At 36.0% G+C, this 25535-nt stretch overlaps 3 protein-coding genes across 3 annotated transcripts in view; 1 reads left to right on the top strand and 2 right to left on the bottom strand.

Annotated features, from left to right (window-relative positions):
• Positions 1–20729, bottom strand: part of LOC120343165 (uncharacterized) — a 176039-nt gene extending 155310 nt beyond the window's left edge. The window contains exons 1-5 of the mRNA XM_039412291.2: positions 20342–20729; positions 19785–19945; positions 17215–17294; positions 16419–16527; positions 14815–15023 (exon numbers count right to left, since the gene is read on the bottom strand). Of these exons, the coding sequence (XP_039268225.2) occupies positions 14872–15023; positions 16419–16527; positions 17215–17294; positions 19785–19945; positions 20342–20598 (759 nt within the window). The 5' untranslated portion in view covers positions 20599–20729 and the 3' untranslated portion in view covers positions 14815–14871. The remainder of the gene's footprint in view (positions 1–14814; positions 15024–16418; positions 16528–17214; positions 17295–19784; positions 19946–20341) is intronic.
• On the top strand, positions 5820–13165 carry LOC120343560 (NADH dehydrogenase [ubiquinone] flavoprotein 1, mitochondrial-like). The gene is made up of 10 exons (XM_039412772.2): positions 5820–6026; positions 6372–6507; positions 7113–7224; positions 7716–7899; positions 8402–8591; positions 9085–9297; positions 10067–10233; positions 10772–10873; positions 12244–12369; positions 13003–13165. Exons 1-10 carry the CDS (start codon positions 5934–5936, stop codon positions 13084–13086), a joined length of 1407 nt encoding a protein of 468 aa, XP_039268706.2. The 5' UTR covers positions 5820–5933; the 3' UTR covers positions 13087–13165.
• Positions 20689–25325, bottom strand: LOC120343559 (uncharacterized). The gene has a single exon (XM_039412771.2). It carries the CDS (start codon positions 24849–24851, stop codon positions 21552–21554), a length of 3300 nt encoding a protein of 1099 aa, XP_039268705.2. The 5' UTR covers positions 24852–25325; the 3' UTR covers positions 20689–21551.
• Between the last annotated feature and the right edge of the window lie 210 nt (positions 25326–25535).

Below are 25535 nucleotides of genomic sequence, written 5' to 3'. Positions count from 1 at the left end.
ATTAAAAAATAAAGACAGAAAAATGAGTCGGCTTATAAAAAATATTTTATTTAATTATTCGACACTTTACATCAGATTTTTTGTATAGTTCAGAGGGCATGTGTGAAATTGTGTATATATTATACTACACTTTGATCAAGTACAATACTGATCCCATTCACAGAACCTAGTTCCGTATAGAAAAGAGAGAGAGATGGATTTTGTTAAAACGAGCGACTGCTGGATATAGCAGATCGCCTCGAGATATTTTATGTATTTTTTTTTCTCAATTTACTTAAACTTAGTTCGACTTTTTCTTCCTTATAATATATATATTGTTAGACTTGTTACTTATCGATTTTAATCGGTAAGTATGTTGATAGGTATTTTTCTGTCTGTTTGTTTGTCTGTCTGGCTGTTAGATGCACGCGATATCTCACGAAAGCGAGATTGAATCTGCTCCAGATTTTGCATGTGCATTCATCATATGTCGTACCAGAAGCCTATTGATTTTGGAAAAATGATGTCGTATAATTAGCGAGTTATCACTTAATTAGTGATGGGACACAAGGTGTCACTATGGAGTAAGAGCGCTGTTTTGAGGGATTTTGAAAATTACTATTAGAAAAGTTGGTCTGTCAAATATTACTTTAACAATTAGGCTACGATATATATAATCACAGAAAACTTGACATTGGGGGACGGCATGTTTTGTTGAGAACTCATTTGCACAATAAAATTCTATCGGCTTTAGATGATGGTAGACAATGATATGTACAAACATTCGATATATGGAAAGAGAAAAGAGTATATGTACATACCGTGTTTTCCCGAAAATAAGACTGGAAACTAATACTTATTTCAATTTTCTTCCGAAAAATAACACAAGGGCTTATTTTGGGGGAAGGTCTTATATTTTAATTTATCAAAAACAAAATTACAAAGCAGATATTTACGAGATTTTCAAAAATACAAAATATGAAAACCGATAAATAACTCGTTTTTATTCAAAATAACTTCAAAACATAGATTATTTATTAATCATTTAAAACGTGTAGTGATTTCTCGCTATCGACTGGGTCAAAATTTTTTGTTTGCTCCATTGACTAGGTCTTATTTTAAGGGGAGGGCTTATATTAAAATCATTTTTAAATGAAGCTCACTAGAATTACTAGCCACCAATAAAATATACTATATGTAAACAGAACATAAGAGATGCATAGGTCAATTTCGTGTCCAATAACTTAGGTTCGATGCATTTTATTGCTACCCTCACAGAGGCTAATGAAATTTGCCCAAAAGTTATTACTCAGAGCAATGACATTAAACAACATGATGCGCAACTCCGGCATTTTTGGCCGAAGATCGTATCTGATAGCACGCTCCAATGCACATACTTGACGAGACGAAAGCGAGCGGATGTGTGCTGCTTTCAAGGCATAGCACGAATGGTGTTCGTGCCTGCTTTGACAGTTGTTGTCGATTTTAATGATATTTTGGAAGGTTGAGGTAAAAAGAAATTGGAAAAAGGTAAGGTAAATACCATTGTTGTATATCACACCCGGGCATCGCACTGTTAAGTACATGTGGGAAAGCCAGCTTTTGTCAAATTCTACGAAGTTATTAATTCAGTACGGTACGGAGTTGCCCATTTGCCGAAATTGCATATTTACTTACCCCTTATGGTTTCAAATAGTTCATGCACCTTCATTTAGATTTTTTTTAATCAGTGAGGATATATATACTCATTGCTGTAACCTTCTATTGCTCATTCACTTTTATTTGCGTATTGAATCAAAGGGTTAACAAGTTCACCTAACATTCACTCATACCGGACTATATTGTATAGTCTGATCTCTCAAGTATTTGGAGCCACGAATGCTTGTAATTTTCTGACTAAACCCTTTTATTAATTGGTTTATATACCAAATTCAGTAAAACATTTTTTACATAAAACATGAGATATTGGATTTATTATCTTTTTCATTCTAAATCATATAGACTGCTTTATTTATTCTCAACGAAAATTAATAAATCTCCTCTCTTTCTTTAGTTGTGGACAAACCTGTCTAAGCATTGTGAGACTCCTGCAGCACAAGAAGCAACAGCAAAAATAGTAAGTATCTCAATCAAAAAATTAAGCCGACATAAAGCAAAACTTTCAACTATTCGTCTAACCTCAATTTCATATTATTTATTCACAGGACAACTAGCAGAGGGGAGATATCAGAAGTCTGGCGACATATCAGTGACAGTGTGATTCCAAGAAATATAATTAGAGTACTCCATAAATGTTTGTAATAGAAGAACAACCTATGGAGGCATGCAAACACATTTGACCCTCCGGTAGAGTTGTGTATGGCCCCCATATCCTGCAGGGCTTGAGGAAAATAACTGAAAATTCCAAAGCGTAAGATTCCATAAGCGGTTTTGTTTGTAAAAGGGCACAAAACACGTCAGACATACTTAAAACAGCTTTGGAAAATGAGGATTACGGGTCACTCACTACACCTGTGTTATATTTGGTTCATCAACTTTTGGTAGTGCTATAGAAGAAATTCAGGAAAGGGTATAATCATGATTCACGATAAAATACCGTTATATATTTTAGCCAACTTTAATCTAGACCAGGGATGTCAAACTCGCGGCCCCAGAGAACTTCCAGTGCGGCCCTCGAACGCCTAACAATAATTCTAATAGTATTTTGGAAGTTTTTTTTATCTAAATGTAATAGATTTTTCAAACCTTTTAAAGTGAAATTGATTATTCACACAGAAAACAATTTACTGAAAGTAGTTTTGGAAAATTAATTTTTTTTGTTCACATTTTGACCCAATTAAGAATACACATCAAGCTAGCAAAAGAATACTTGAATAAAACACTTGAGTGAATAAATTAAACGCAAGTACATGAAGAAGGTGGCATTTTCGAAGAAAATGGGAGTTGCAATATTTCTGCATTTCACAAAATTCTGAAGCAAAGAAGAATTCTGTTTAATTTGTCATATTTCCATCAGTACAATGAAAAAACACAATAAGCTCAGCAGTCAATATGACAAATTCGAAGAGCAAGAAACAATTTACTGAAAGTAGTTTTGGAAAATTAATTTTTTTTGTTCACATTTTGACCCAATTAAGAATACACATCAAGCTAGCAAAAGAATACTTGAATAAAACACTTGAGTGAATAAATTAAACGCAAGTACATGAAGAAGGTGGCATTTTCGAAGAAAATGGGAGTTGCAATATTTCTGCATTTCACAAAATTCTGAAGCAAAGAAGAATTCTGTTTAATTTGTCATATTTCCATCAGTACAATGAAAAAACACAATAAGCTCAGCAGTCAATATGACAAATTCGAAGAGCAACTTCGAACAGAAAATTTCCATGTGTTTGTATATTAATATAATTATACAACGACTTAGTTACTAAAAATCAATAATAATTCAAGCAATCCTATGCCACGCAATGTGGCGCGAAATGTCTTGTCGAAAAAATCTGTCATTTGTTTTTTTACTGATCTATACATGAAATGATAAAAGTAACTTTTTTGCATTACTGGAATTATTTAAACATTCGCAAAGATCCAGATTAACCCATGATCATGTGACCTCGTGAGTTAGAGTTGGTACTATAAAATCATTTCAGCCTGGCCTTAGTATGCTGGTGACACATAAAAGATGCCAAACGTCAGGACAAATGTAATTAAAAAAAACAATGAGTTTATACTGCAGTATTTTTGTCAATTTTAGGTCCATATATTTCGATTAAGTGTATGTATTATTCTTTCCTTATCCAAAGCTTATTCAAAAATGATTTTGATGGTTGTACATAGAATTTTATGATTTTTTGTAAAAAATACAGTAACTTGCAATAATAGTGGAATGCAAATATTAATATGTAATTGCATTTGAAATTGAAGAAAATGATAAAACTTAATTCAACTGTTTAGTTGCATCACAATGTATGTCACAAACTGAAACTATCTTTCAAGTATACATTATCAAAAACTGTTTGCGGCCCTTTTTACAATTTTCAAAATGCAATGCGGCTCTCGAAAACCCATGTGTTTGACACCACTGCTCTACTCTACACGATTCAAGCATTGCTTTGGGAAATAATATCACTTTAAATAAATTGAAAAAAATCTCGCTATATTAAATACAAAATCGTTGCTATTATAAAGGTAAACCAATTCACCCACTCGGAATATATTGGCTCTCACAAAGCAATGGGGGCAAAATTGGGAGTTCATGAGCTATAAACTTTTGTTCTTTACTTTGTCTTGAACTTTCTATACTCCACAGCCCCTATTTTTTTAATTTTAATTACCATGTAATGGTCATATACATCTTTAACTTGTATTTTCTGTCATGGTGTATTATCTCAATGTGTCAAACTTTTAATTAGTGTGCATATTTTGCTTCCAGATGACATAAATGTATTGTCTTGTTTATTACCTCAGCTTCGAGTATTGACAAGAAAAAGGTGCCAGTAAATTACGTAAAAATTTTTTTAACTCTCCGTTATAACAGAATTCACAATTAATAGAAATTATAAACAGCCAACAATCAATGAGAATTATATGCGAAATCCCTCAGAATAAATTTTCTCCTAAAATCGGAGGAAGGCAAAACATATAGGTAGTTCCCATTCACACAAGTCTATCAAGAGGACTTGCTCGAGCCAAACTAAATGATCATCGTCAGGTGATCGGTAAGGCTGAAAGTTGAATTTAGCCCTGCAACCTCCTGCATCGAAGATAATATTAATTAGTGAGCTATGAGCTAAATTTAGACACAAACCTATCTACGGGGCATTATGTACCAGAAATGCTACCTACGATTAGCTGAATATGTAATATGTCTAAGAAATTCACCTACTAAAGCAAGTTCGATAGGTGCAAACATTGTGTTATGGAATTGTACCACAGCACCGTAAAAAGAAGTAAAAACAGTTTTGCTGTTTTGTATGACACCCTCTTTAAATGAAATTTCAATGTTTAAGCGCAAACATTAAAATTATTAACTTTGAACTTTGTCATTATCTGCAAAATGTTCCAAACAAATCTTTATGCTATCGCGTTTGTAATCTTCTCTGATAAAAAAACGTCTATGATGTGCAGAATTACTCTTCGCAGCTTGTCTGCAATTCCAGCTTTCCAAGTGAGCAAAACTTCTTAGATATAAGGATTATTTTCTTTCGTTACAGGCGCAAAAAGGCAGGTACTACACGTAAAGAAAACGCCGAGTAGCAAAAGCGAGCGGAAAACAGTCGCGAAAGGCGACGAGAAATATGTGCATTGGTGCGTATCATGAAATACAATCTTTTGCCTGTAGCCTTATGGAGTGACGTCAGAGTTGCCTATCATGTTGTTTAATGTCATTGCTCAGAGTTATAGTGACATTATTAACAGTAATTCAGGATCTAACGGAAGTTGAATTCAAAGTAATTTATAACGCGATTCACCTTCACGCCTATAAAGATACTACCTTGTAACGCCTTCAATTTTGATGTTACGTAACTAAAGCATTTATCGCCTCGTTTAACTGTTATATAAGCACTGTAGTGAATAGTTGCTAAATAGAATTAGTAGTAGTACGGGCATATCAGGTAGAAGCTCTATAAAGAATGCTCGCTCAAAAGTGTGTTAGATAGATGTTGCGATGTGTTGTACCGTAGTAGTATATATTTACGGTTGTACCCGTTAGTCGTTGGTTGTACCGATCGAATGAATATCTTCATTGACCGATCCGATGTCTGAGAATCCACCAGAGGTCGGTGAAGAGCAACTGTGAAGTTTAGCCACTTTGGTTGACTCTTCTTGACTGATAGCATTCACTTTTATATTTTTAGCTGAACTTTTACATTTTTCCGCAGTTTGTTAATTAGGATTTGGGCGGTTTTTGTTTGTATTTAGTCTTTGAAGGGCCTTGAAGGCCCGCGAATTCCAATATGGCTGCAATACGGACTATTTTAAAAGTTAATTCAGTATCTAATCTTTCACTGAATTTACCAAAAGTGTCATCCGTGTGTTCAGTTCAGAAGGTAATTTGATTAATTTGCATTCATTTTCTGTATTACGTACGGTACTTGATTACCACAACCTTTTAAAATGCACTCAGTCCAGCAGTCCACGAAGTCTTGGTCTAAATTGATCAAAATAAATACCCTTCTGCCTTTTGTATGCAACCTTTGACAGGGTATTGATATTGCCATATTAGCCTCAATGTTAAGTGTTGTTTCGACAGCTCTTGCTTGTTTACCCTCCATTTACTGCATGGAGTTGACGTTTTGATCACACGTTGCTACTGGGTTTGTATAGCTCATTACAAAAGCACCCAATACAACTATTTCAAAGTCAATATTGTAAATTTGTTCTTCTTTTTCAAGGTACGACACTACAGCAATGCACCTTTGAAAGATGAAGATAGAATATTCACCAATCTTTATGGTCGCCATGACTGGAAATTGAAGGGAGCTATGTCAAGAGGAGATTGGTATAAGACTAAAGAAATAATACAGAAAGGTATCATATTCAACTCATTCAGTTTTTGTGTCCTATTTTCTATGATGCTGAAAGATCCGAAAATTAATATTTGTTTGTGTTATTTCACATTTGTATTCCCATAATAATGTTCAACCTTTCTCTCCTATTAATTTGAATTGTTGGGTGGAATGGTGTTCTGTGTTCATTTTTGTATTTTTCATGGACATGGTGTGGCGCATCGTGCTGAGCGTTAGGAATATACTCACCACCGCACCTCTGATTACCCTACGTGGGTTCGCAGATTCGAATCCCATGCGGGGATAGTTACGTGCGAGAGGATTGCTGGAATCATCGCTGGCCATAGGGTGGTTCACGTAACCCTGGTCCTCTATCATTGAAGTCCATGATTCCGAAAACAAATAACTGGCTAGCTAATCCCATACCTGACATGGACTAGTAAGCGAACGATAGGCCATGATTCGCCAGATGATTAAGCCATTTTATCATATCGGCTTTCTCTACCCTGGGATAAATGGGTAAATTCTATCCCATCCTACTCATCTTTTCTATTTCAGTATTTAAAAAACGATTTTCAATCCCAATTCTTCTCAATGTTTTTTATTTATTATCACATATTTATTCAGGTCATGAATGGATATTGAAGGAAATCAAAGACTCCGGGTTGAGAGGTCGAGGTGGAGCTGGATTTCCTACCGGAATGAAATGGAGTTTCATGAATCGACCTCCTGATGGAAGGTGGGTGATGTGCTAGTAATCTTTTAGTGGTAGATAATGATTTATCTTGGGCAATGTAGAATCGAGTAGGGTTGAATTGCTTGCAGTGGCCTATATAAAGCCTTACGTTTATGATGGCAGATGGGTGATTTGTAACAATATTTTCAGTGTATATTTGTGAAAATTTAAATTGAAAGTTGAAAGTTTGGGGTAGTCCCAAGTATGGTAGCTATTTGATGATCCTAGTCATTCCAACTATCTTCTTCAAAATTCTGGTACTTGAAAAATAGTAGATACTAGTCTTATTCTGGTGCCTGCCTTTTTAAAGCTTTGTTTTGAGTAGGTAAGGTAAAAATGCCCGATAAAAAAATGTGGAATAAATACGGTACATCTCCCGAGAGGGAGAGCAATTGGTTTTAGAATGGTTTGTCTACTGTTAAATGTCCAATATGATATTGTCCAATGTATAGCCAATGTATGCGAACTAATTGTGAAGAATAATTTTTCTACAGGCCCAAATACCTGGTTGTGAATGCAGATGAAGGAGAACCAGGAACATGTAAAGATCGAGAGATCATGCGACACGATCCTCATAAACTGATAGAAGGTTGTCTGGTTGCAGGAGCATCTATGGGGGCTCGTGCTGCGTACATTTATATCAGAGGAGAGTTCTACAATGAGGCTTCTAATTTAAATGTGAGTACTGTATTTTTAACGGAGAATAAGGCGCACCAGGTAATAAGGCACATTGTCAATAAAAAGCTATGATTGAGTTTTTATTCATACATAAAGTGCACCAGGCTAAAGAGATATGCTAAGGAATATGTTTCAACTTGTTGTTCGACCTTTTAATAGATTGTTATCTAATGATTCGCACAACTTGCTCCCTGGATTTTATACAGTCTGGATAGTAATGTGTAGGCTATCATAAATAAGTATCACAGTGATAAATAGAATATCAGTAATACTACATGGAAAAGCAAAGTAAACCCTCCTTCCCTAAATTTTTAAAACGCTGTTCTAGCTAGAGTGATTCACTGAGCAATCAAATTAGTAAGATATATTTTATCAAATTTGCTACATTTTCTTCCCATATATTTGTTTTGTGATTTGTATAACTTATTTATTTGTTGTTTTTTTGCAATAAAAAAATAAACAATTTGAAAAAAAAAAAAAAAATTACTTAATCATTAACCAGGTTGCCATTAGAGAAGCCTACAATGCTGGATTATTAGGTCACAATGCCTGTAATTCTGGATATGATTTCGATATATTCGTTCATCGAGGTGCTGGCGCTTATATTTGTGGAGAAGAAACTGCTCTCATTGAAAGTTTGGAGGGAAAACAAGGAAAACCAAGGCTGAAACCTCCTTTCCCTGCTGAGATTGGTGAGATGTGTATTAAGAAAGGGAGTTTTCTATCAACCAGAGATAAATGAAACCAATAAACCTAACATAAGTAAAAAGTTTTCCTACAGACTGATATGAGTATGAAGGTGTGGTCACAAAGTCAATACCCACCCATTTTGTTTAGTTTTTATTTTCTTTATCGCATAGCTTAGAAGCGTTAGTCTTAACTGCATTGTTATCTCGGGATATCTCTGACATAAATTCCCAGAGGGTTGCAATCAATTATTAGGTAGGCAGAGGAATCTTGCCAAGAACTGTAGATTTGTGAATATTGCTATACTGCTTGTACAGGTGGCCCTTGATCAGAGCTAATAGTGTACAAATACAATGACACTTACTGACACTTTTTGCTCTAAATAAGCTTCTATTCAAACATCTACAGATATCTAATGATGTATTAGAAGTCTAGTGCTTTAATTACCTGGCATGTATTTCCAGTTGAACAACTAACATTTATCGATTCTGTCAACAGGTGTCTTTGGTTGCCCAACAACAGTAGCCAATGTTGAGACTGTTGCTGTGGCTCCAACAATCTGTCGCCGTGGAGCTACATGGTTCGCTGGTTTTGGTCGAGAACGCAACACTGGAACTAAACTTTTTAATATTTCTGGCCATGTCAAGTATCCCTGCACAGTGGAAGAAACTATGAGTATCCCACTGAAGGATCTGATCGAAAGGCATTGTGGTAAATTATCTTGTTTGTAATTGTAAAATAGTTATTTTTGTGTATTAGTGATTGATCGCAATCTGTTTGCTCTGTTCTAAAGTCTGTACATATGGAACAATTAATTGGCTAAATATTCTCATACCCGACTAAGTAAGGGCTAGGCCATCTCATATAGCAGGGGTGGCCAACCTGCTTCCGACCGCGATTGAATAGGATCTCCAAAATAGCTCCCGATTGACTGATCGGTAATGAGATCATACACAAAAACGAATGAGTACTGAATATGCAGATAACTGCACACACGCATACAAAAATTACACCAATGCTATTAAGCTCGGCTCTGTTGGTGCATTCTTTATGGAATCGCCCGCCACCAAAAATTTGTATTTTTCTATTCCATTGAATTTGTTAATTTGAATATGTAATTGTACCCAGAGTAATTTTTCATCATTTAAGATTTTTCGAATCATACAATTAAGATCTAAGGCCGTAATTTTTAGTCGTAATTGTCGAAAGGTGCTCAAAAAACCATGTACAGTATTCGTCCTGTTTTAAAACACGCAACAGGCGCTTGAAACTGATTCAAGGCAATTTTCGGAAGTATATTATTACATTCACTAAACATCAGACGCTACCGACTGATCATTTAAATTTATAAAGCTATTCCTAAATCTATCTCTACTTTATTGAGGCTTACAGAAGGACTAAATTAAGATTTAACATCTTGGACCTGGTCCTTGTCAGGTCATGGTCCTATTTCACAACGCTTATTCTTTTTCATCCACAGGTGGAGTGACAGGAGGCTGGGACAACTTACTTGCCATTATTCCTGGAGGATCATCAACTCCTCTCATACCTAAGAGTGTGTGTGATGATGTCCTCATGGATTTCGATGCTTTGGTTGAAGCACAGACTGGCCTGGGAACTGCAGCTGTTATTGTTATGGATAAAAGTGTAAGTTTGAGGATCTGTGTTACGCAAATTTTATTTGGGGTTATTGAGCATGTCTCGTTTTTACTTCAACAACTAGTACTGTTAGGAGCATGGACGTAGCCAGAAATCTTCAAAGGGGGGCGTTCTGAAATTCCTATTTTCCAAGTCAGATTGAAACAGCTAGCGAGCCCGGCCTAACGCTGGAAAAAGTGTGTTTTCGTGAGTCGTGATGGTTTAAAAGACGTTTCAAGCTACGAAAACTTGCTATGTGTGATACAGGAAGATGCTTTTATTCTTTTTACATTTCAAAATGGGGGGGGGGGTTTCGACCCCCAAATCCACCCCCTGGTTAGGAGGCAGGAGTCAGAATGTGAATTTTGAATTTTTGGGCCTGGACCCTCAGTTGTAATTTCGTACGTTCAATGATGATAATAGAAATCAGAATTTTCAATGAAAAAGGGACATTAAAAGAGAGTAAAGATAAACTTGCAGGCTCAAATTGTAACATTCTCCCCAGAAGTATCACACCTTGGCAACTTTAACACGTCTTCTATTTCAGACGGACATCATTTACGCTATTGCAAGATTGATTGAATTTTATAAACATGAATCATGTGGACAATGTACTCCTTGCAGAGAAGGAGTGTCATGGATGAACCAGGTAAAATCAATTGTGAAATGACTTGTTAAGTTAACTGTGCTACATTGTCTCTGGCATTACTAAATGGCAGGTGCAAACTTGTATGCAACCAACCATTTGTCTAAAATCATTTGTACTTTACTCTGGTTGTTATAAAAAAATATAGGGTTACAGTTGCTTCATTATTTTCTGGTCACTGTAACCCTACTTTAAGCCCATCCTGTATATCCAAATAAATAACTAAATGACAAACTAACAAATACTAACTAATCCCCTATACCAGGGCTACTCAACTATTTTTATCGAAGGTCCGAAAACAAAACTTCAAAATTATTTGGGTCCGGTCTTTCCAGAAATGATATTTCGGCATCCTTAAACGAGCACTTCCTCGACCGACTAATGATTCGTAGCAAATTAAAATTGTTTATTTGGTGTTATAATTCTTTTCGTATATATTCAAAACTATGAAAGTCATTTTATAATAAGAAATTCAAAAAGTGGGGCTAATGATCCAAAATAAATAATTAGGTGCGGTCCAAATCCAATACTCGAAAGGTCCGGATTCGGACCGCGGTCCGCCAGTTGAGTAGCCCTGACCTATACGACATGGAACGGTAACCGGATGAGAGGCCGTGGTTCGCCATATGCTTGAGCCCTCTTATCGACTTTCCTCTTCCCGGGATAAATATGTAAATCTTATCCTACCCTATATATATCTTAACTAAGAACAGTGTGGATAAGTGGGCCCATGATCAACACATTTTTGAGACTTGCTCCCTTGCATCTCACATGACTATTAGAGTTTGCAGAATCGGGGATGCTGAATATAGAATGAATATCTGAATTTAGTGGATTTAATTCCTGGTTTGGCAAAAATTCGGACTATAAATTTATAAAAGTGTTATTTTGAGTACTCAAGCTTTGTAGCGAGGACCACAAATAAGTGGAAGATTTTAATGTCATAGGGACTCATAGCCTCCCTCTCATACTTGAGTAGTTATTCTTTTACATTTTGCATGATGGGATGGAAAGGGCAATCAAACAAAGAATCTCTCAAATACGCCGAGGCGGTGTGGCTCATCGTTAGAAAGACACTCGCCACCGCACCTCTGATTACTCTGCGTGGGTTCGCAGATTCGAATCCCAGACCAGGATAGTTATGTGCGAGAGGATTGCTGGACTCCTTGCCGCCGTAGGGTGGTTGACGTAGTCGCTGGTCGGTTACGGCTTCCTCCACCATCAAATAACTAACTTAATCCCACACCTGACACGGAATGGTAACCGGACGAGAGGCCGTGGTTCGCCATATGGTTATGCAGTATTATCGGCTTTTCTCTCCCACGGGATAAATATGTAAATCCTATCCTACTTAGTCCAACTTTTCATCACAGACAATGGAGAGATTTGTCAAAGGAGATGCAGATCCTGAGGAAATCGATTCATTGTGGGAAATATCAAAACAAATTGAAGGACACACAATATGTGCTTTGGGTGATGGAGCAGCATGGCCTGTACAGGTAAGCTACACTAATTAATGGGTACTCCCGTGGTATGTGTACCAGGTTAGGATTAGGCCATAATTTCATTCCCATTTTCCTTTTTTATTTCTATTGCGAGTTTGGGGGGCCGTCTGTGTTAGTCAAGTGAATATACCATCTGCCCGTAGGCTCCCTTTACACAACCTGATGTATAGTAGGCTAACAAAATTAGTTACCTTCATATTGGTACACACACTTATGGAGCAACGATTGAGGATCACCAGGGTTAAAGTATAGTTAGAGGATTTTCATGTTTGTCTCGAGGATAGGAAAAAATTAGATGGCTCAAATGCATGAGGGGCACCATGGCAGATTGTTCGGTTACAAATCTATTTCTGTTATGGGAGTACTTAACCGGTATCTCAATTCATATTGAAAAAAAATCCTAGATACACGACTTTTTGCCTGCTGTTCGCCAGAAAGGGTGCTGTTGAAATTTTGCCAGTATAATTTGAGTATGATCTGACAAATTCTTAAACTTTACTACCGTCTGTTTATAAAATATATACGACTCCAGTGAAACAACCAGTGAAAACATTCTAAACTCCAAGAGTTCATAAGGATATTATTTTCTTTATGAACGAATTCAAAACCACATCTTTTATTTTCTAGGGTTTAATTAGACATTTCCGACCAGAAGTTGAAGAGAGAATGCGACAATTTCATGAAAAACATCAGAAATCAGTTTCACAATAAAGCAACAACATTCTAAAACTTTAATATTTATTATATTCTGTTACATGTGTGTGGGAATAAACAAAGTTATTTCGGAGAATCGATTTTTGTTTTGATTTTGACTGAGATTTGGGTCATTGTGCTATGTGTTACACTCCTTTATAACAGGGGTGTGCAACCTTCAATACAGGAGGGACAGATACAAATAACTGGGTGAAACCGCGGGTTGCATATACTTTCAACATGGGCTTTCTAGTAGTTGCAAGCATAAAAATTTTGATTAATGATCTTATGACGTGGTTGTTCGCTTCGCACAAGCCTGCTGTTAGGGCATTGTAACATCATAGAATACAGATAATGATTTGAACTTGGTATATGCAAAGGGATTAGAATTACTACTCTCCTGTAGCAGATTATACTAAATTTAAACACTCGTTTCCCGAGCTGCACAATTTTTCCTTAAGTGTCACATTTGGGTCGCAGGTTGCAACCCCTGTGTTAGACTATATTGATTGAGTTTACTGGTTTTCTTTCCTGTTGGGGATGAATGTATGTGAAAGGATTGATCGTTTGAAGGTTCATATTAGAAGGGTGGTTCACCATCCTATCAAGAGTTGTTGCACTGTGTTAGCACTGCCATCTTGCTGGGTGCAGGCAAACCTTTCTTTAATTTGATAATCTTTAATGGATAATGTCATATTAGTTTGTCATACTAATAGTCACATTAGTAATGTCAAAAGTTTCAATTAGCAGTTGCAACAACAGTCTGGGCAGAAGGGCCATGGAGTTAGGATTTGGTATTCTTGTACTGATATGGGTGAACGACATAGATACCTTGGTGTTCCAAGCTGGGTTGAAATTTTTGTTAGCGATGATTTGGTAATCTGATTCATTTTTTGAAAAGACTAAGGATTTGGAGTGGACTCCACAGGCCCGTTGCAGGGATGATATTGGTGTCTCGGATTAGGGTTCTTGGCTTCCCAGGTTCCAATCATGTGATGAAGTGTTGCTGGACCAGAAGCACAGTTCACGTTGACTTCCCTTACAATTCTAGTCTGTGTTTGGTGGTGATTAAACATTCCACCGTTTCGAGTGAGTGTTCTAAATTTTAAAGAAGTAAAATGCAGTTCTAAAATCTCTCAAAAAAATTAACTTTAAAACTGTTGTCTGGGTAAAGGCGACTCAATTAGAGTTAATGATAGCATGACCTTCCTATACTTATAGGAAGATGTTGGAGGGCTTGTTTATACTTCACCTATTCTCGATTTAGCTGCCAAAAACATTATCCAAACTTTTAAAAACCCATCTTGAACTTAAGTCCCTAAATCCCAAGTTACAAGAGTCTTGTGTCAAGTCTCTCTGGCGATTAGTTCATTAGAATTTAATTTTAAGTTACATTTAAGTTAAAAATGACTTCAGTCACTTCATAAATGGTGGTTTATTTTAGTCAACTCTAGTTGAGTAAATGACTGGAGCCTCTCCTACACTGCACAACACCAAAAGTGAATTACATCCCAACAGATATAACACCACACCAGTCAACTATTCTGACAAATACAATATTTTATTAATAAGAAAGATAAAAAACATGATTGAAACAATTTATAAAATGACAGTGTACACTTCCTATGTTAGCAAAGACAAGTAGATTGGAAAGTTCATATTTATCCTGGGGGAGTGGGAAAGATAATGAGACTGCACAATCATATTCTTTTTATTCTCCTATTCCTATTCTCCTATTCCTAATCTCCTATTCCAAGAATGCTGAATCATTACCATGAATCATGACATAGCACTTTTAACCAGTCACTGCATCTCAGTATCATTTATAACTAAATTCCCTTCAGGAATTTCTGATTTAATCTCTTTTTCTTCTGTTTGTTGAGAACTACTTGGTTTTCGATTTTGAAAATCTTTCATTTCTTGTGCATATCGTGCTTTGTCTATTTCATACATTTCTAAACAAATGAAAAGATATGATTACATTATAATGAGTAAAACAAAATGATGTGTCAGTCGAAGATACATTGTTCACTTTATTTGGCGCTCCAGATGTATGTGTACCCATATGGAGGTAACTAATTTTGTTCGTCTACATTACATCAAGTTGTGTAAAGGGACTGAAACCTATGGGCAAGGGGTATGTATATTCACTTAGCCGTACTCCTGAAGTATGCGCACCAAGATGTCGCACAACCTGAACCCTAACCTGGTACACAACCTGAGTTCAGGTTGTGCGCCATCTTGGTGCGCATACTCACTCCCTGAACTCACAATATAATATAACACAATATAACTGAAATAAAGAAAATTTTGGCCTAACCCTAACCTGGTACGAACACTACGAAGTAGCCTTTATTTATTAAGACGTGGGAGCTACAAAGCATGTCACATGAATTCTTTGTCATACATTTCTTATTAAATTAAGATCAATAACGAGATATATTTTATCAATCAAGATTTTAGAGCTACATGTTTATGCCACAATAATTTGTTGTTTATTTATTATATACAAGTTTGTTGCAGCAAGAAATGTCTTCAGCAAAAAGTACTGATGAGCTTGAACAAAAAGACAGAACAGTAAGCTTCCACTAATGTGCAAAGATCTTTTGTTTACGTTTACCCGCATGTCAGTAGATTATTTTTACATGAGACTTGCAACAAATATGGCAACACTGTCATTGAACTCCAAGACGGAAAGGAATTCCGCATGTCAGTAGATTATTTTTACATGAGACTTGCAACAAATATGGCAACACTGTCATTGAACTCCAAGATGGAAGGGAATTCCGCATGTCAGTAGACTATTTTTACAGAGACTTGCAACAAATATGGCAACACTGTCATTGAACTCCAAGACGGAAAGGAATTCCGCATGTCAGTAGATTATTTTTACATGAGACTTGCAACAAATATGGCAACACTGTCATTGAACTCCAAGATGGAAGGGAATTCCGCATGTCAGTAGACTATTTTTACAGAGACTTGCAACAAATATGGCAACACTGTCATTGAACTCCAAGATGGAAAGGAATTACCCGCATGTCAGTAGACTATTTTTACATGGAACTTATAACAAATATGGCAACACTGTCATTGAACTCCAAGATAGAAAGGAATTCCGCATGTCAGTAGACTATTTTTACATAAGACTTGAAACAAATATGGCAACACTGTCATTGAACTCCAAGATGGAAAGAAATTCCATTTTTTTAAGCAAAAACGAGTTATGAGACTCACATCTGAGCAGTGGGACAGGCAACCCCTGAAATGCAGCTATTGAAACTATATCTATGTTTCAGAAAATAAAAATAGCTGTTCTTTATAAGAAACCAATCGGGTACATTTCTCACCATAGTAAGTTTTCTTATTCTCTTTACTTGTCTCTTTCCATATTTCTGCCAATCTCCGAGTCATTTCTTGCCGTGTTATTTCACCCATGTTTTGTTTCGTATATTGAGCCTGAACAAAAACAATTGAGAGTGAGATTAGTACTTTTTCGGGTGCTACAGAAGTATGTACACCAATATGGAATTAAATAATTTTGTTCGCCTACTTTACATCAAGTTGCCTAAGGACAGAAGCCTATGGGCAGTGGGTATATTCACTTGGCTAACACAAACAGTCCCCCGAACTCGTAATAGAACTAAAATAAGGAAAATTGAAATAAAATATGCCCTAACCCTAACTTGGTACACATACTACTTGAGTACCCCTTTTTGTATAATGATCTCAGATGAGAGGAAAGCTGACAAGATGGCTTAATCATATTGAAACAACGATCTCTCATTCGAACCAGGCGGGGAATGGGTATTGTTTCAGACACATGGACTTGGCACACTAATAGTAATTTTATGGAAATAGGTCTACTCTTCCCATTTTCTTTGAGAGCTTAGGACCTTTCTCTGAACAGACTTTATAAAACTGATATGATTGAAATTCAAAATATTTATTCAAAAAATATTCGTGTGACCCTATATATAAAAATTCAGTGAATGCTCTATGACAGTGAGACATCTAGTCACATTATATTTTTAAACTCGAAGTTCTTTATTGAATGAATTGAATTCAAAATATTGAAATTCCTTAACGCAATACAATTTTTTCAACAAACTGATATGTAACCTGACATTAGTGGAAAAATACTACCTGCACAATTGATCTGTTCTTTTGACAAAACATAAGAAACGCATTTGAAGGTTTCTTTGGTGCATTTTGAAGTCTCTTCACTAAAAACAAAAACTTAAAACTCAATGATGCAAAAACTACAACAAATGGAAAACAGTACAATAACTGCAGTTATATGAAAAGCTCACAGCTATTATCATGATCGTAATGGAGTATTTAGTTGTTTTAAGTTACTCCAGAAGTGTGTGTACCAATATGGAGGTAACTAATTTTGTTCGCCTATTTTACATCAAGTTGTGTAAAGGGACTGAAACCTATGCGTCGGGGGTATACCACTTGGCTAGCAAAGACAGTCCCGAACTCGTAATAGAACTAAAATAAAGAAACTCGGAATAAAACTATGGCTTTACCCTGCCCTGGTACACACACTACAGGCAGGGATGGCCAATACCGAATAGTTCACTATTTCGAATACATTCGAAATTATTTTTTTCGAATATGAAATTTCGAATACTTCGAAAATAAAATTCACTAATTGAAGCTTATCTAAATGTATGTAGGAATTTCCATACAATAAGCAATGTAATAACTGCTATCTACAAGTTACAACCTAGTTATATTTCCAGGCATTTCATATTTGCAGATTATTGCAGTATATATTTTGCAGTATAGTGGTATCGGTGATGGATTTGAATAATCGCGCAACACAAAATCATCCTAGTAAAACGCCCATACTTTTAAATATCAACCATTATCCAAATTATTTGCCAAAAGCGGGATAAAGTATGAGTTATTTTTCCGACTTGTGACAATTTTTTATACGAATCAGAAATTTTTTATATTCGGAAACTTTACCACACATTTTAAGTCCGCAGATCGCCGTTGCATGTTTGAGTAATAATACTTTTATTATTTTATAAATATGAAAATAGGAAGCAAAAACTATTTATAATCGGGTAGTTTACCACACATTCTAAGTCCACAGATCGCCGTTGTATTTTGTAAATACAAAAATATGAATCAAAAATTAATATTAATCGCCAGTTTGCCACACAATTTCTTTCCACATATTGCCGTGATATTGTGCCGAATATAATTAGTTTTTGATTCTTATTTTCGTACTCACGAAAAAATTGTCACAAGTCGGAGAAAGAATTTATACTTTATCCCGCTTTTTGGGAACTAATTTAGATAATGGTTGCCTTTGGTTTGTATTTAAAAGTATGGACTTTTTACTAGGATGATTTTGTGCTGCGCAACAAAAAATCATCCTGGTAAAGGATCGATACTTTTAACTATCGTTATCAAAATTATTTGCCAGAAATTATTTTCTAATAAATCAACTTGTTTTTCCAACTTGTGCCAATTTATTGGATATCGTAACAATGATGGCTATAAATACCGTATTTCCCGGCTAATAAGTCCACATGGCAAATAGGACGATGTCTATTTTTAGCACTCAAAAAAGTTTTTTTTTCATATAGGCCTCCAATAAGACTGGTAGAAAAATTGTGTCCCTGTGATATGCGCTAATAATTTTATATGTTTAGAACCAGATCATGTTAGTTTGGTAGAATCATACTCACAGAATTAACTAATATTAACAATTGAGCGGTAAATTTAAGTTGTAAAGCGGCAATCATTTTGGACAACCTATTAACCCGAATGTTAAAATAATTTTGGAATGTGATAAATACTACACTGTACGTCCACGGGTTATTTCACAGCTGTGTTTTCCCGTCCCTGTCGTGTTCTGCTGAATCGGCAAAACGAAAGGGTCACAAATCACTTTATCTCGGCGGCCATGTTTCTCTTTAAAGTAACGATACCGGCCTGCGATTGAATATCATGATTGGCAGACCCTAAGACCCAAATATAAGATTACACAAATCAGGCTTGAGAAGACTAATAAGCAGGCCACATAGAAATGAAATTGGGCCTAGAAAAGCGGTAATTGTCAATTTTTCGACGTGATGGAAATGAATTTGTAAATTAAAAGCCTCGTAGACGAATGTCGGCAATGTCCACCCACGCAAACGTGCAAATGTGTTGCAACACTATGAGACGTACGATCGCACAGAATATAAACAATCAAAGTGCCGATTCTATTTCATCGTCATTACAATACGTGAGACAGCGTAAAAAGTCGTTTGAAGAGTCCCGTAAAACGAAACACCACGTTTACGGCGAAAAGTGACTACTATTCGGAATTATTCGAAAATCAGCCGAAAAGGTATTCGAATATTATGATATTCGAATATATTCGAATATTCGATTCGTTTTGGACAACCCTGACTACAGGCAATGATAATTCACTTTCCTTCTTTGCTCCACCACACATTTAAATAATTATTACCTATTAGGCACACATTTTGTTGATATTTGGATATTCTGGAATGCTCAAGGACACTTACCACTGTTTCTTATGGGAAAAAGGTTTCGTTAGTTAAACAAATCGGTAGTCCAACACCAATCCTGAACGAATTATATTTGGCTACAGAGGTATCATTCTATCTGCTTCACTCAAAAATTGCTGGATGAAAGCATTGTTCAAACTCAAAGTAGGAAAACAAACATTAAAAATTAACAACCTTTAATTTTCTTTTTTGATGTTTTCTTAGGTTCCCTAATTTCACAATCTTCATCTTCTTGTTGCAAAGCTTCTTGTATTTTTAATTCTTCTTCTTCAATGTATTTCAACTTCGCTAACTGATAATTATCCCCAAATCCTTCCAATTTCTTCACCAAAAACCTAAAAACGGAAAATAAGTTAGATCCTGATATAAGTTCATGTACATCTGTTCCAGTTAACAACCAATGCTTATAAATAGATAGATAAAATTTGGGGCTTTCAGTTATATTTCCAACAACAGGCGCATCGTGCTATGACGTCATATTAGCTTTCTTTTACATGGGGTAAATATCAAAATCCCGTCCTCGTAATCTGAGATATGGTCAATGCTTGGCAAACTTGATGAGTTAATTTTATCCTTGAGGAGTCATGAAAGAATTCATGTTAGCATTGTCAGGAAACAGCACAGTAGGTAAGAATTCCACAAAATAAAAATCTTTCTTCGTATAGAAAAAACTTGAAAGTCTAAACTTTTTGGTTTCCTCCGTGATATAAAAAAATTTCTTATCCACAAACCTTCTTTCTTTTTGTATCCTTCTTATGACTTTACGAATCCGCTTCAATTGTTCAGCATATTTTGCATTTTGAATCTGAACTTTTAAACATTCTTTGTACAAAGCATCACAATCGGCTTTTCCAACATTTTTCACGTCATCTTCTATCTCCGCTGTCCCATTCCCTAATGCTGGAGCGTCATTTGATAATGGAGCATGAGTAAGTCCATTTACTTCAGATGTATGATTGGCTACTGTATTTTCCATGCTTTCAGACATAATTGTTTAGTAATGATTTTTATTTTCTGAGCTACATTATGTTTTGTAATTAATTAAACACTAATTTTTATAGGAAAAAGGCTGAATCTAAAAATAACAAATTTATTTCATTAATATTGAAACAAATTAACAACAATTACCATACAATGAAAATTGACGGTTGAAACGGAAATAGCAGTAATTTCCGGACTACGTAGCAGTTAAGTTCATGTTTCAGGGCCAGAAATTATGCTCCAGCTTGTCAGGATTTTGATTCCAATTCCAGGGTGAAAAAAAAGATCCAAACTCAAGAATAATAAATATCTTAATACAAACTCAATCAGTTACCTACTAAAAATGGAAGACTTCGCATTTCTAGATTTGTCAGGAGACAATTCTAACAATACCTATTTGGATTATTATAGCAGGCAAAGTAGCAAAGTTTTTTCTATCAACTGAATTGGCATTGCAGGTTAATAAATACCCTGTGTTCAAACTCCGTGCCCATTCAAAAATATTCCGGGATTACAAAATAGCAGTTCATTATTTAGTGGCTGCTTATACAGAGGCAGAGCCTTGTCTAGAGTAAATATGTTTTATAATTGAGTTGAGAGAAGGGTATTTGGATCATTGTAAAATAACACACACAATCATAGCATTAACAGTAAGATAAAGTTTCTTCACGAAAGTATAAGTGTGGGAATTATCCAACTGAGAAAAGGTTACTTCCAAAAATGTTGACCATGTTTTGCAAAAATCCATCTGTTTCAAAAAAAAAAAAAGAGACAAAATAAGGCGTTCAAAAAATTTAGATTAGTCACAGTCACATCTCTCACAAAATTTTTAAAAATTCCCAAAATTTGGTTTCACAATTCAATTTTGATTTGAGACTAAAATAATAAATTCATCCCAAATTTGATTCACACTAAAATTTATAAAAAAGCTGACTCTAAGAAACAATTTTATTGAACAAATTACATTGCTTCAACCATCCTACTTTTGCGCATATATTCTTTCAGAGACGCAGAATAAGTTTTCGCATTGATAATAAATGGTGGACGCAATGCATGACGATAATCATTATTATAGCCGAGCAAGCGTTTTCTGAGTTTCTCGTCAGAATACGAATTCAGTCCATTGCGTAACATCCCACCAACAACCGATTGAGATTCTTTTTGTTCAATTTCATCGTTTTCTGTTCTCATTTTATTTACTTTTTCAGCCAAATGTGGCGGCAGCATTTCTAAAATAATTCCAGTTTTTTTGAGTAAATTGCCTGGTGTGAATTTACTTAAAATTGAGCTGGTTCCAGATGAGCTTTCTTCTCCGTCTTTTTCAGTCGTTGGTAACTCGTTCCAATCAACTTCTGGAATTATTTCTTCCTTTTTAATAAGTTTGTTTATTTCCGTATCGTTTGTACGACTTGTTTTCTTTTTATCTTTGCTCTTTCTAGAAGTTTGAGAGTTCTCCTTTCTATTTTCTGACGATCTTTTCGACGAAGTGGAGCGAGTGTCTTTTGAGGATTTTCGTTTTGGGTCAGGAGAAGGATGTTTTGAAATTGATTTTTGTTTCTTACGTTCCTGTGTTGTCGTATTAGACTCCAAGTTTGATTGTCGTGGTTCATCAGTCGGTTTACGCTTCACTGAGCGTGATCGATCATTGTCAAAGCGATTTAATGGCCGCCCCTCACTTTTGCCATCAGAGACAGTTCTTTCAATACTTCGTTGACTCCGTCTATCATATTGCGCATTCTTATCACCCTTATTTGAACTTGCAACACTTCTATCAGAAGAAGTCTTTTTGCGTCTTTCTAGCGATGAGTTTCTGTCACTTCGAGGGGACTGGAGATCACCGCGATCGCTTTGTTGTCGAGACTTACTTTTATTGTCTTGCGAAATATGTCGCGAAGACGATCTAGAATCGTGACTGCTCGATCGCCCAAGACGATCCCCACTGCTATTATCTCGAATATTAGTATATTTTCGATCGCCACTATCCATTCGCTGATTTGGGTCTCTGCGATCATTTTGTCCTCTATCCATGCGTCTGTCATTTTCAATCATGCCACGCCCTCTTGCGGCATGAGGGGGCGTGACATGACTTCTGGAATATGAAGGCGGAGGCAACAGTGGAGGAGGGCGCACAGGCATCCTTTCGTTACCACGTCCTTGCCGCTCAAAACTGCGACCAGTTCGCATCAGCTCTGGTGGATGTTGTTGGAATATGTACTCGGGTTCAAGAAGTTTTCGTTGATGCGCAAATCGTGGTTCTGGCAAGCGTGTATTCTGCATAAGTTTCGGTATAGAACCTTTCCTTTCATTTGAGATATGTTTTGAACTCTTTCTTTGCCATTCAGAAACTTTGATCTCAGAGCTACGTTCAGCTGATAAATGTCTTGCATCTAATTTTTGTTTTACATAATTTGTTTCTCTACGGTCTGGTGAAAATATGTCGTCTCTTGAAGAACGCTTTATATCGGTATACGGGTCCTTTCTCCGCTCACGCTCGTCTTTTCTTGGGTCATAGTATTTCTCAACTGGGCTCCTCAAGTTTGTTTTTCCACTACGGCTAGCGGTTACGCGGGAGGAGGAATCATTTCTTTCATGTTGAGTGTTTCTGTGTTCATATAAATCTCTACTATCTTGAGAATGTTTTTCCGAGCGACCGAGCAAATGTTTTTCCGAGCGATCGAGCAAATGTTTATCCGAGCGACGACTATCTTCTCGTGGTGATCCAGGTTGTTCAACTTTTTTTGTGATAACAATTTTTTCTTCTCTTCGTCTCTCTTTACCATGATAACGACGTTCTTCTTTGACAGGAGATTCCGATAACGAAGAATCTGGTTCTTCTCGCTTTCGTTTGCGCTTTTTTACCTTTTTTACGTCGTCACTAAAGCCATCGTCATCTATGACCTCATATCTCACTTTACTTGGTGATTTTCCCAGCTCTTTTCTGACTTTTTTCTTTATTTTTGAGCGTTTTTTAGTTTCTTTTTCAGCATAAGAATCGCTACTATATAGCTCTTCATTACCGCCACTGGTTTGAGAAATTTCCGAATACTCTGGCTGAGAATGTTTGCTTGCTGATGAATAATCAGAGTAAGTCCCTTGCAGTGAGTCTTCTTTTTGCACTCGTTTTTTTGAGACCACTTCTTCCTCTCTATGACGCTTTTTGCTACTCAGGATTTTCGTTGGTGATGCAGAAGCCTTGGAACTTCGCTCTTTAACAGTTTCTTTAATTTCACGTTCAAAGCTAGGTTGTCGTTTTGCTTTCTTGTGTCTCACAGGACTTTTTGAAGGTGATTCAGGCTCGTGTTTACGTCTTTTTGCTTTTCCGCGATCGTCTGATTTGACATCTTTTTTTCTGTAATGATCATCAGACGATTCTTCATACAACACAGGAGTTTGTTTTCGACTTCTTTCCTTTTCAACGACAATTTCCTTAGAATGCTTAGTTTTATGTTTCTTTTCTGGTATAATATCCTCGTCGTATTTACTGTATTCCTTCTCATATTTATCTTGTTTTGACAATTTTTTCACTTTTGATACAGATTTTGAGCTTGGTTTCGGTTCGAAGTATTCCTCACTTAAATCTTCAGTTTTATTTTTACGAGATACCTCCTTTGAAGCTTTCTTTTTCTCTCTACTTCTTCCTCTCTCTTTTTGTCGATGCGAGCTTGAAACGGGTTCAGGAGAAAAGCTTTGCTGTCGGTCGTATCGCTCCGTACTTTCTTCTTGAGATGAATGTTTTGCTGATCGTTTTTTTGATTTCTTCCTCGGTGAAACCGAATCAAACGATCCACTTCTCGACCTATCTTGTGAAGTTGAAGGGGAGACTCGCTTTTCAATGATTAAATTTTCTACAATTTTATGCACTTTGCCATCTCCGCGATCTGATTTATGTTTGGAATGGGTTCTTTCTGCTCCAGAGCGATTTGCTTCAGCGTTATCAACATGTTTATGGGACTTTCTCGGCTCTTTAACTTCATTGTGTGCATGTTTACTTTTACTGCTCCCAGATGTATACTCTTTGGAAGACTTTTTCGTTGGCACATCTTCTGACTTTGAGCTGGATTTTGATTTTTTCTTGCGTTCCGGTGATGGACTTTGTTCTTTAGATGCGGTCTTCTTTGTTTTCACTTTTCCTTCAGAGGAATCTTTCCATTTTTTATGTTTTTCTTGGTTGCCAAGTCGTTCAAACACGCTACCTCTTTCGAGTTTTGTTTGCTTGATGTCAACAGTCACTTTTCTACGTTTGCTATTGGAGCTTGACATCTCATTTATACTCACCACAATGGTGGCTTATGCTATAAATTTGAGAGTGTAATAGGTTACTGGAAAACAAACTATACTGATTTAAACTACAGAACTTGGTGTTTTGAAAGTGTTATGCATAATTTATCAAACATGAATCAAATACATTTCAAATAATGTATATTTTATATATATCACTCTCGATTTTGGAAGAAATTAATACGTAGGTACTTCTATTAAAAAATTTAGACATCTTGTTGAAACACTAAATATTCTGTGAACTTTAGAAACCAAAATTTTGTCAACTATGTTTGAATTTTTTTTACAGAAAAACTTGAATATAAAAATCTGTCTAAATATTTGAAAAAAATACAGATGTATGGGGCTGCAAAGACAATGCGGGTCGGTGGATGATAATTGTCAATATACAGATATGCAAACTTTCCTACCTACTTTTCTTCAAGTCAATTTTATTTTTCCAAACGAGTTAACACAAGTCAGTTTTACACAAAATAAGAAGAAAAAAGGTACCGTAATCACACATTTCAACTGGGAAAGGGAAGCCGCGAGGAACCAATACCATCATAACTCTGTACAGCTGTAACTGCATAATGAACATTTTTTTGTCGCCATTGCCCTGTTGCAGTGTTGTCCGTCGGCTGCCTGATCGATATCGTACGATATGCTAGTATGTCTATAGTTCCG

The sequence above is a fragment of the Styela clava genome, chromosome 3, assembly GCF_964204865.1.
Source record: "Styela clava chromosome 3, kaStyClav1.hap1.2, whole genome shotgun sequence".
NCBI lineage: Eukaryota > Metazoa > Chordata > Ascidiacea > Stolidobranchia > Styelidae > Styela > Styela clava.
The sequence above is the reverse complement of the archived record's forward strand: the minus strand, read 5'-3'. Positions and strand labels throughout refer to the sequence as shown.